At 52.0% G+C, this 11,575-nt stretch overlaps 1 protein-coding gene across 2 annotated transcripts; it reads left to right on the top strand.

Annotated features, from left to right (window-relative positions):
• Positions 1-3,320: 3,320 nt before the first annotated feature.
• Positions 3,321-11,310, top strand: KRT78 (keratin 78). Of its 2 annotated transcripts, XM_077110784.1 has the most exons (10): positions 3,321-3,604; positions 4,197-4,271; positions 4,718-4,932; positions 6,003-6,063; positions 6,503-6,598; positions 7,443-7,607; positions 7,985-8,110; positions 10,283-10,503; positions 10,784-10,818; positions 10,899-11,310. In XM_077110784.1, exons 1-10 carry the CDS (start codon positions 3,545-3,547, stop codon positions 11,162-11,164), a joined length of 1,320 nt encoding a protein of 439 aa, XP_076966899.1. In that variant the 5' UTR covers positions 3,321-3,544; the 3' UTR covers positions 11,165-11,310. The 2 variants fall into 2 exon arrangements, with proteins under 2 accessions (XP_076966899.1, XP_076966898.1); XM_077110783.1 differs by lacking the exon at positions 3,321-3,604 and having other exon boundaries at positions 3,659-4,271.
• The last annotated feature ends 265 nt before the right edge of the window (positions 11,311-11,575 follow it).

Raw genomic sequence — 11,575 nt, 5'->3', positions numbered from 1 at the left:
AAATGTTAATGTATGTAAAGCTCTAAGAATGGGGCCTATTGATCAGAAAGAGGGTAATTGAGATTCACTGACATTTGATGCATTTTTTCCTCATGTACTTGTAGACAAGGTACAAAAAATGGGGTCTGGATAAAAGAACAGCTGAGGAGATTCCCAACAGTTAAATACAGTACCCAAAGGGCATAGATTGGGAGGGTGGAAACTGCAGAGGAAGGGTTTCTAGTGGCATGTGACAGTAGACCTTGCTTTCCTTTAAGGTCTTACTTTCCTCTGAACCATGCCACTGTGCCAGCATGCAACCTGGAGCAGTCCCTCTCATGCCTTCCCCTCCCTTGATACCCCGTGTTCATGTCTGTACCTTCATCAGGGCTGTATGTTCTTTCATGGGCATGGGACTTAATCCATCCTGTAGCTCGTGCATCACTTAACTCAGTGCTCAGCCCAAAGAGGTGCTCCGTAATGCACACTCAAACACTCTCATGCACAGAGAAACAAAAATATGTTTCTCAAATGTATGGTTGCCCCCGAGCCTGGGTGGTGGTAGGGGAATGACTAACACTCCAGAGAATAGATTTGAAAGGCACAAGAATCTCAGTAAGTTGAAAGATGGAAGGAAATCAACACGATGAGGCAGAATGGAGACTCATTCATTTGGCAAATATTTACTGAGCTCCCAATGTATGCCAGACTCTGTTCTAAGTGTGGGGCATACAGAAGGGAACGAAACAGACAAAATCCGCACCGTCATGACAAACAAAATAAATAAATAAGATGCATGGCATGTTAGGAAGTGATAGGTGCTAAGTAGAAAGAAATAAAGCAGGGAAAGGGAATAAGATGCGTTAGAGCAGGTATGGAATCTCAGTGTTGCAATTTTGGTCTGGGGCGGCCAGGGAAGGTACCTTTTGAATAAAGACCTGAAGATGGCCAGGGAGCAAGTTATGTGGATATCTGGGGAGGAGAATTCCATAAAAAGTGAGTAGCAAGTGTAAAGGCCCTGAGGTAGGATTGTTGCTGGCATGTTCGAGGAGAAATTAGAATATAACCTAGGCTGGCCCTTTTTCATGCCCTGTACTTTTTCTCTCCTTATCATAATTGTAATCAAATACTCGTCTAATTGCCTGTTTAACGTCTGTTTCCCCACTTAACTCGAACCTCTCTTGGTGCAAAGGCTGGAACTTGCAGGTACTTAAGCATATTTGGTTGTATAAACGAGAAATGTGAATAAATGGCATTGGAGTCAGAAAATAAGTGATACGGGCTTGAGAAAGATTAAAGAGGCTGGGGAGCTGTAGCTGTGAACTGGGGCAAACATGGGGTAGAGCAGGGAGAGAAGGGGCTGCCAGAAAGCCGCAAGAAGCTGTGCGTGCCAGAGGCTTTCCCGGACGTGGGAACCAGGGTGAGGGAGGCATGGTGGTGGTGGGGACCGCAGGGCAGGAGGTGAGGTTGGGGATGGGTAACATGGGCAGACGGAGGAGAGATATAACCCATGCGATCCTTGGCATTCCTGGGTTTAATGTTAAGTTCACGATCTGAGCCATTTATAAGTTTGCTGTTACACGATCCCTTTGTTGACCTCTGTGTGCAGGAACAAATCACACAGCCTGAGAGGAGCCTAGCATTCAAATCTCCAAACACTTTTATCATTATTCTCTCCATCATTGCCTGTTTTTCTTTTTTTTTTTTTATAGGCGAAAGCAAAATTGACAGCAGCATTTGCAAATCTGGGGATTCAAGAAGGTCCCTGGGTTTCACTGTCATGGCTAAGAATTACTCTTTTCAAACAAATAGTGTGTGGCAGATGCTGAGCTGGATGCAATAATGGACATGACAGACAGCATGAATTGTGATTGAAGGTTTGGTGTAGTTAGAAAGTATAAAGGGCTGGCACGGTCAGGGGCACAGTTTCATTTTGGCCAGCTCCACAGGGCCTGAGCTGGGCAGGGGTCCTGGCTCTAGCCCTGATTAACTGTGTGGGTGGCCTTGGGCAAGAGGGATGGGCCAAAGCAGGCTTTGATGTCATCTGGTGCCACCTCTTGGGTTACCCAAGGGTGCCCAGTCCTCACACCCAGCCTGGCACCCTGTGGCCTCAAGGTCCTTAAGCATAAAATAAGGGATTGAATCAGGTGACCTGGAAGATCGAACTCTTAATATTCTATACTATTACAACTATGGGGAAGTTCCGTGGAGGTGGATTTGGCCCCATCACATGTGTGACCTCTGTCCTCCACCCTTAAAACTGGAAGGAAGGGATGGTAGAGTCCAATCCACAGAGACCTTTTTCAAATGCTTTGGTGGAGCTCAGAAAGAGTGCACAAAATCTTGTCTCTGCAAGGCGGTCCACAGGGGTAAGGTTTGGCCGTAGGGCCTCTTCACACCGTTTCCCAGCTCCTCATTCGAGGCTCTGGGGCTGCTCCACGCTGCCTCCACCAGACTCTCCTCCTTGGATCTTTTTTCTTCTCCTCCCCACCTGAGCCCCTCGGCCCTTTGAACCTCTTTGTTGTCTCCACCAAAGGCCCTTCCTCTTCTTTCCCCTGAGGTCATCTGTCATTGAGTTTCACTGAGGTTTGCTGCTAGATGGGGATGGGGGAAGGAGGAAGGGGCTTCTAATCCTCGGGCGGAGTATCTCCAAGACGGTCCGCATTGCTGAGGCTCACTTCCTCATAGCATACCTCTCGAGTGTTTATTGTGCGGATTCTCTGTTTGTCCTTGCTCTGAGTTGCATTATCAAAGAACCCCTTCCTCCAGCGTCCTACCCTCTGGGGCACCAAGTTCGTGAAAAGGGCGGCCAGGAAGAAATAGCCCTCCTATAAACTTCTAAAAATCGGCGCTGCTCAAATCTGCTTGCTGGCGACGGAGGAGCATGGGTGGAGGGTATTGGAGGGCTTCCTACCAGGAATCCTGCATTGGCTGGGAGGTTGTACTAAAACACAAAGTGAACCCCGGAGGGCTCCTCCACTTCTTGGACTCTCAGGTTAAAGTAACCCCGAATCTATCCTGTGGAGAAACCCAGATCTCCTGTTCCTGCTCCCAGGCCCCCAGGAGAGCATTTTTCTACCTACACATTTTAGTTCCATGTCTCTGGTTTGCAGCCAGATCAGTGCACTGTTTGACCCGACCGGATGGATTGGCCTGGCGCTGTGTGTTTGTGGAAGGAGCAGGGACAGGCAGGGCTCAGATTTGCTCTGTCCCTCGCCATCCTGGATGGAGATGCCTGGTTTGATTGGGTGGCGGCTCATGGATGATTACTGGGTTGGGCAAGAGGAGGGACTCGGGCATCCTGTTTTTCTGTTTCGTTTCCAAATCCTGGAGTATCTTTTAGCCAACAATAGTAATAGTAGCTCTAATGACCTCTTAGCTTTGTAGTACTGCGAAGCGCCTTTCTTTTCCAACTCTTGTAGATTCTTTTTTGAGAAATTTCCTTCTGTGCTGTTCAGCATCTCCATGGGCCTCTGATGCTGTATCTGAACCCCTTCCATCTCCTTCTTCCCTTGAACATCCCTCTTCTCCTTCTCTATCTCTTCCTCCAGGAAGTCTTCCTCGAATGATCCCCATTGACTTTGTGCTGTGCCATCCTGCACCATCCTCCAGCACTGAAGTCCAGGTCTCTGGCTGCTTTTCCTTGTCTCGGGGGCATGACCCATCTCTTCCACCAGCATGAGGGCTCTGGGCTCTGCACGTGGCCAGGAGGCCTCTGAGGGCAGGGGTGACTGACTCCAGGGTGCTGGGATAGGTCAGCTGGAGCCAAGTGACCGACACAGTCAGGCTAAGAGCATCTTGCTCTCCAAGGCCCAGCCCAGGCAGGGGAGGGAATAAAAGTCTTGTGCTGGGGCCCCAGGGCAGGAAGTCATGCATTTTGAGGATCCCTCTGCCTGTCTGTAACTGAGGGATCATCTGTCTTTGCCATGTCTCTCTCTCCATGCCGGGCCCAGAGGGGTTTCAGTGCCCACTCAGCCTGCTCTGCTCGCTCAGGGGCCCGGGGCAGGGCCAGCTTCAGCAGCAGGAGCCTCTCTCCCTTTGGGAGCAGCCGAGGTCGCTCTCGTGGGAAGGATTGGGGGTCGGGCGGAAGGCTGAGGGTGTGGTTTGGGGAGGGAAGTGGTGGGCCTGGGCTTTCCCTTTGCCCTCCGGGAGGCATCCAAAAAGTGACTATCAACCAGAATCTACTGACCCCACTGAAGATTGAGATTGATCCCCAGTTCCAGGCAGTGCGGACCCAGGAGACGCAGGAGATCAGAATCCTTAACAACCAGTTTGCTTCCTTCATTGACAAGGTGAGGATCAACTTATCCTAGCTCCAGTTTTTGTGCCTCAGGCGGATGGACTTGGGAGGGGGGAAGTCTGGTCTCCTTATAACACTTTTCTAATGATTTCTGCAGCAAGAAAGTCCCCCTGCTCCCTGCCCAGCCCCCACCATGGTCTGAGTGGAGTCTCCGTGGCTATACCGAGGCCCTGTTGTTGTTCCATGGTTGGATTCCACAGTTGGTTCAGTGACAGAGACAACTGGATGAGCTAATGGGAAGACCCTTCCCATGAGCTCTTCCAATTGTCTGATGTGCTCAGAGTTCTGTGGAAGGGCATGAGATTCTGCTTGCTCAGGCTGAGTTAGGGAGGGAATGGAAAGGTGGGGTTGGCCAGAGGGTCCCTGAGGCTTTACTTCCCAGGGGTTCAGCCCAGAGAATCCTTCAGGAGCTTAAGGGACCCTCTGTTTGGGTGGCAGGTGCGATTCCTGGAGCAGCAGAACAAGATACTGGAGACCAAGTGGCACCTGCTCCAGCAGCAGGGCGTGAGTGTCAGCACCCAGAGCCTGGAACCTTTCTTTGAGGCCCACCTGGCCCAGCTCAGGAAGCAGCTGGAGCAGCTCCAGAGAGAACGAGGGGCTCTGGATACTGAGCTGAAAACCTACCAGGACCAGGAGGAGGAGTATAAGGCCAAGTGAGAAAACCAGAGTTCCCAGCACTCCCGCATGGGGCCTGAGGTTACTTGGATTGGGTTTGCCAGCCAAAGAGTCTCCTACATGCTGGGCATCCAGAGATGCATGTCTGATGCTCAATCCAACCCCCCACTGCCTCCCATTCCCTCTGACTCTCAGGGACCCCCTCCGTGCCCCTACCCAGATCCAGAGAGCCTTGGTGGAAGACCAGAGAGATACCTCCTGTGGGCTCATAGCGCAGTTAGAACAGGCCCCAGCTATGAGAGCCTGTGTTTCTGGTCAGGCTGGGAAGGGCTTATTTAAACAATGCCTCGGTGGGGTTTTTCTTGAGAAATTCCTGTTCCACAGGCTGTGGGTTAATGTGACTCAGATGTTCTCTGGTCACAGGAGTGGAAGAGAATCAATTTGGTGGGGCCATCCCCAGGCCCATGGCATGAGTCACAGCTGAGCTGAGGTTCTGAGCCCCCCACCTAGGTTGTCTGGTGGTGTGGAGAGAGCCTTGGTCTAATAGGAGGCTTGAATTTGGGTGACCATGAACTGCCAGTAGCTCTGTGGCCTTGGGTGAGGTGGGCAACCTTTCTGAATCTTGGTTCCCAAATCTGTAAACTGGGAAATGTTACCTGCCCTCCTATCCTCCCTTACCTACAGGGCTGTTGGGAGGATGGGATAGACATGACAATGTGTGGATGCTGAATTTTAGGTCTCCTTTGGCCACCAAATCATCTATGGTGTCTTGGGCAAGTCACAGAATCTTTTAATAAAACCCAAACTTCCTACCACAGATGACGGTTGTGAGTGGCAAGTGAGAAAAGGTATTTGAATGTGCCTTAGAAACTGAGAAGTAAAGTGGTCTTGTTGTCATTTGGGGGATGTGGGTTGAAAGAGTTTCGGAGGGTCATACCTAGGACATGACAAAACTTCCTGATAAGAAAGGTGGAGAAGAGGGCTGGCCACCTGTCCTGACTTGGGACATGGAAAAGAAAGAGCAGCTTATTTCAGGGAGGTCACACTTGGAGGCAATGGCATGGCCTCTGACCTTGGCACCTCTGCCCCTTCTGTACTTATTTGGCAGATATGAGCAGGAGGCCCACAAGCGTGCCACAGCCGAGAATGACTTTGTGGTCTTCAAAAAGGTGAGAGAGGGTGTTTTCTGTGTGTGTGCAGAGCCTGGTCCTAGGCTAGGAAGGCAAAGGGTGGGAGACCCTGACTTAGGATGCAGATTCACTATGCATTCAAGGGCCTTCTGGGAAATAGGACCTCTACTCAGACCCTAAGATGAGACCCAGTTGAGGGAATGTGTACAAGCTCTGGGTGTTACTGTGAGAAGGGATGGAAATGGAGTGGAAGAGGTAGGACTGGTTGGGATTTATCAAGGAAGGCTTCCTGAAGGCGGTGTGTGTCAGTGTCAGGTAAAGGAGGGAGCAGGCAGGACTGGACTAGAGGAGTAACGAGTGTGTCTCCAAAGATGGTAGTGACTGGATATTGGGCAACATGTGACAGAACTCTTGAGCCAGAGAATGAGGCCTGCAAAGAGGGAGTTGGTGTCCATAGCTTCTCTCTCCCTGTCCCCAGGAGGTGGATGAGGTTTTCCTGAGCAAGATGGAGTTGGATGGCAAGCTGGAGGAGCTGAGAGAATACATCTGCTTCTTGAAGCGTCTGTATGAAGAAGTGAGGCTCTGCCCAGGGCAGGTGGGAGTGAGGGGAGGGGGCAGGCCAGGCAGGCTCCCTATGACTGAGGTGGAAACTGGCCAGGAGGGGAAGCCCTGTTAGGTTGTCTTAGATCTCAACTCATTCAGCCAGAACACACAATTGCTAAGCACTTACTATGTGGATTGCTAGGTACTAGGGATATGTTAATGACTAACCAGACAAAAATCATGAAGCTTACTTTCTATTGGGAGACAGACCATAAACAAAAACTTAAAAAGTAAGTAAATTACATGGTGTGCTATAAAGTGGTAAATGCTAGGAAAGAAAGGAAAAATCAGAACAGAGAAAGGAGGACTGGGAATGTGGAGGGTAGGGCAGGTGGCAGTTTCAAATCGGCTGGTCAGGGTAGGCCTTAGGTAAAATTTGATCAAAGATTTGAAGGAGGTGAGGCAGGTGGCCATGCGGGTGGGTACCTGGGGATTCCAGGCAGGGGAAACAGCTAGTGCAAAGCCCCCAGCTGGGAGTGTGCCTGGTATCTCTGAGGAAATACAAAGGGGCCCTTATGGCTGAACTGGTAGGAGTGGGGCAGAGAGACAGAGAAGGGGATATGAGGTCAGAGGGGTAAGGGGGGATCAGGTGATGGAGCTGCAAGGCTCGTTAGCGACCACCTCCTACAATCTTCATGCTCAGATGTGGAGCCTGAGCCCACAGAGGGCAGGGGGTGCTCACCACCACCCAGCCTGAATGAGGGCTGACCCCTAACAGAGTGTGGTGAGAAAGCCCAGGCATCCTGCCCTCCTGCCCTAGGCTCCAAGGGGAGAAGGGGCCGGGGCAGTGGACACTGAGTCAGTCTTTCCTGTAGGAGCTGGGCCAGCACCAGACCCAGATCAGTGGCACATCTGTGGTGCTGTCCATGGACAACAGCCGTGGCCTGGACTTCAATGACATCATCGCTGAGGTCCGTGCTCGCTACGAGGAGATTGCTCAGACCAGCAAGGCCGAGGCTGAGGCCGTGTTCCAGACAAAGGTGCTGGGGCCTGGGGGTAGCACAGGCCGGAACAGGCTGGGTCTTCCTGCGCGCACCCCAGGGTGGGCTCCCTCCTCAGGCCCCTCGGGGCAGTTCCGAGGATCTTCCTGAAAGTGCAAGGCTGGGTGGGCATGACTGTTTCCTGCCTGTGCAGGAAGAGGCCAGGAAGGGAAACTGTGCTACTCAGGGAGAAGAGTTGACTTCAGCAAACACATCCCACCATGTCCTGGTCTCAGGCAATTAATCTACATTCTGAAGGAGGCTGTGAGGAGGAAAAGAACTGATGAAATGGTGCTTTCCGGTTTCTTTGGGTCAAAGGTGGCTTACCATATGTGGGGCTATCTCAACGAATGATGTCACCTCTGCTGCCCTCTCAGTACCAGGCGCTCCAGACGTCTGTCCAGCTTCACGGGGAAAGCATGAAGGAAAGCCAAGCCCAGATCTCCCAGCTGCACCATGCAATCCAGAGGCTGCAGAGTCAGATTGGGGACCTCAGGAAGAAGGTAAGGGCCCCAGAGCCTTCCTGGGCTCTCCCTCTCCTCTTACTGCCTTAGTGCCTCCAACCTTCCCCCCAAATCCTAGCTTCTCTCTCTCCAACTAGGGTCTCCATTGGATTTGTGCTGAAAAATTTGATCACTGGTGGGAACTTCGGATAATTTGGGGTAGAGAAAACCTCCAGTCCCATTTAGGATGAATTCAGCCTTCCCTTTATATGTCCTAACCTGCATTTTGGCCTTTCTGGGTTTATGCCATGGCACTGCACAACCCCAGGGGGCAGTGCTTACCATGTGCTTCATGACCAGGTTAGGTCCCTCATTTCTTGGTCCCTCATTGGGGAAGGTGAGATCCAGGACCACAGAGGGCAAGTGAGACAGGCAGCAGGGGTGGGGGATGGATCCCACCTTAGGTAGATGCCTGGAATAGATTGGAGGCGATGCTGTTGGTGCATAGCATGGGAAGAAGCAGAGGGCGAGGTGCAACAGTGGCTTAGAGGCAGAATTCTTACCTGCCATGCCAGAGACCCAGGTTCGATTCCTGGTGCCTGCCCATGAGGGGCAGTCAATGGGAAGAGGGGGGAGAGGTGGATAGGGGAGAGGGGGGAGAGGTGGAGGGGGGAGGGTGGGGGAGGGTGGAGTAGGCTGGCCTTCTCCTGTTCCTCCTACAGACTTCAGTACTAGGTGTGAGAAATTATGAATTCTAAAATTATCACAAATCTTAGCACTCGTATTCCTAAAATCCCCCAAATTGATTTTGGGATCAAGAGAAGATTGAGAGCGGAGACAGGTGGTTTCCTCAAGCACTGCAGGTTGACATCAAGTCACACTGGGCTGGTCCATTCCTAAACAGGCCCCTGACGACTCCAGGGAGCTCTTAGAGCATAGACCATTCTTTTTTCTTGGTCCATGGGCCAGGAATGAACCCCAGTCTCCTGCATGGCAGGTGAGCATTCTACCATTGCACAACCCGTACTCATAGACCCTCATTCTTAATGATCTTAACCTTGACCCAGCCGTGATCTTCACCCAGACTTAACCCCCACCATCCTCCTGCTCGCCCCTGGAATGTGCTGTAGGACCTGAGATGAACGTAATCAGGTCCTATCACTCCATTTGCTGCCAAATCAATCTGGACCCCTGGTTTTGGAATCCCCTGGGGGTGCTTGTTAAGATGCAGATTTCCGGGTCTTCCTCCGGACCTGGGGTCCAGAAATGTGCTTACAAAATGAAGTTTACTTGGGTGATCCTGAAGGATGTGGAAGCTTCCCAGCCACTGTGCCAGCTCTCAGGAGGGTCTACCAGGCAGCAGCGTCTGGGACTCCCAGCTCCTCCCACAGAGCGATGGGCCTTTCCTGGGAGAATCCCTTCAGGAGCTGTAGCTGCCTCCTTCCTCCTCCTCTCCATGCACGAGCATGACCTGGACTCCCCTTTGTGGGGTCTGCTGCAGAGCCCTGAGGGCTGCCACAGGAGCGGGGGTGGGGTGGACGTCAGCTGTCCTGGGCTAGCATCCCAGCACGGCCACCCACTGTCTTCTGAGTCTCAGTTTCTTCATCTCCATTGAATGGAGATGATGTTCCCCATTCACAGGGGGCCTGAGTGGAAATAAAATAAAGAGAGCCCTTAAGGAATGCCTTCCATCCTGAATCAAGCATGAAGACATTTAGAAGACTCTACTATAGTTGTCAGGTCAATTAGCAAGACGTTGTCCTTCCCCTGGCAATTTTCTATCGAGTAGGAGAGGGCAGTACAGAGACTGTATTTTGCAAAGCAAAAATTGGGGCACATGGTTTGATATACTTCAACTGCAGGACAGAGCATTTGAAATGGGGCTGTCTTAAAAAAACAATAACAACTAAGGATGAAGGTGAGGCTGGTAGATAATGATCTCCATAGGACAGAAAGAGCTTTAAGCATCTGGGAGAGTCTCAGGTAGAGTAATGCATGTTGAGGGTGGGAAGAAATAAGGGAAGATTCCCCTGTGGAGGTGGCAAAGGAGGCACACAAGCAGGAGGCGACACTTTCCCTTAGAAAGAGAGGAGCTGGGTGGAGAGTGGGGGATGCCATGAGCCCTGCTAATTATGGCCTGCCTCAGTCCTCAAGTTACGTCTGTAGCGGGTGCTTTGCCAGGCTGGGTTGGGCCTAAGGCCACTTTCTCCTTCATTTTTCTCCCCTTCCTAGAATGCCAACCTGCAGTCAGCCATCGCTGATACAGAGCAGAGTGGGGAGATGGCCCTAAAGGATGCTCAGGCCAAGCTGGATGAACTGGAGGCTGCTTTCAGAACAGCCAAGCAGGACATGGCCCAGTTGCTGCGGGACTACCAGGAGCTGATGAGCACCAAGCTGGGCCTGGACGTGGAGATCGCTACCTACCGGAGGCTGCTGGAGGGCGAGGAGTGCAGGTGGGGCAGTTGCAGGGGCCTGGGACTCTGTGGCCCTGGAGGGGTTGGAGAGGATGAGGAATCCGGATACAGCACTATCCTTGCTACAGGGGATTCTGATAGATTTCCTGACGCTGTGCGCCACTAAGGGCAACCAGCTCTGCTAGGTTTTAGATTGGGAACTGAGGAATTCTCCTGCTGAGATGGTAGCTCAGAGGCTTAAAAGCTCTTGGGGGGCGGGGGGCGCTGCATTCTTTGTAGCCCTTCTTAGAATGTCCTTCTTTTGTCCCCTTTCCCACAGGATGTCTGGGGAGTGCACTGGCCAGGTCACTACCTGTGAGTATGAGGGGACTTAGGACCTGGGGTCTCCATGGGGAGGTGAGAATCTGCCGTGACCCTGATGTGTTTCTTGGCAGCTGCAGTGGGAGGTGGCACCGTCATGTCTGGAGTTGTTGGTGGAGGCCTGGTGGACACGTGCGGACTCGGAGGTGGGAGAGGCAGCTTCGGGTCCTGTGGCTCCAGCGTCGTGACTGGAGGCTCCAGCGCTCTCCTGGGTTCTGGGCAGTGCTCGGCTTTGGGCTCCTGTTCTGTGTCTGGCTCAGGCTCTGGCTCCAGCTCCAGCGGCCGTACTATCCTGAAGAGGACGGTCGAGTCCAGTTTGAAGACATCCATCACCTACTGAATGATGCATCAGTCACTTGCTCCCACCTCCTTCTGAATTCATTCACCCTGACTCTACCTGGCTAGTTCTGTTTCCACTGCCTACAGTCTGAGCCTGCCCGAAGGGGAGTCTGCAAAAGTCAATAAAGTCGCAAAACACTTCCCTGATCCTTGGAACTCCCTGCCTGCTGTTTTGAACACTCGCCCAGTTTGGCCTTGCTCTGCATGTTGATTGGCACCCTCATTTTTCTGTTGACCACCCCAAGTCAGGGTGCAAATCAACATGCAGTAACAGACCCAGTCCTCCAGCCCTTTCCCTTTTCTTTCTGGGTCTCTATTTCTCTAGTTCTCCTGTGAAAGGAAGCAGCACCTAGCTCTCCCAGGGGTGGATCTTTCTTTCTCTCTTTCCCCCTCCTTCCTCCCTCCTTTGCTC

This window comes from Tamandua tetradactyla, chromosome 7, assembly GCF_023851605.1.
Source record: "Tamandua tetradactyla isolate mTamTet1 chromosome 7, mTamTet1.pri, whole genome shotgun sequence".
Classification (NCBI taxonomy): Eukaryota; Metazoa; Chordata; class Mammalia; order Pilosa; family Myrmecophagidae; genus Tamandua; species Tamandua tetradactyla.
The sequence above is the reverse complement of the archived record's forward strand: the minus strand, read 5'-3'. Positions and strand labels throughout refer to the sequence as shown.

Bases quoted from the DNA above. Each gene is read 5' to 3' on its own strand.
- KRT78 (XM_077110783.1), top strand. From the start codon at position 3,906: ATGTCTCTCTCTCCATGCCGGGCCCAGAGGGGTTTCAGTGCCCACTCA. The intron at 4,272-4,717 runs GTGAGGATCAAC...TTTGGGTGGCAG, and splicing joins TTGCTTCCTTCATTGACAAG to GTGCGATTCCTGGAGCAGCA. The intron at 8,111-10,282 runs GTAAGGGCCCCA...TCCCCTTCCTAG, and splicing joins TTGGGGACCTCAGGAAGAAG to AATGCCAACCTGCAGTCAGC.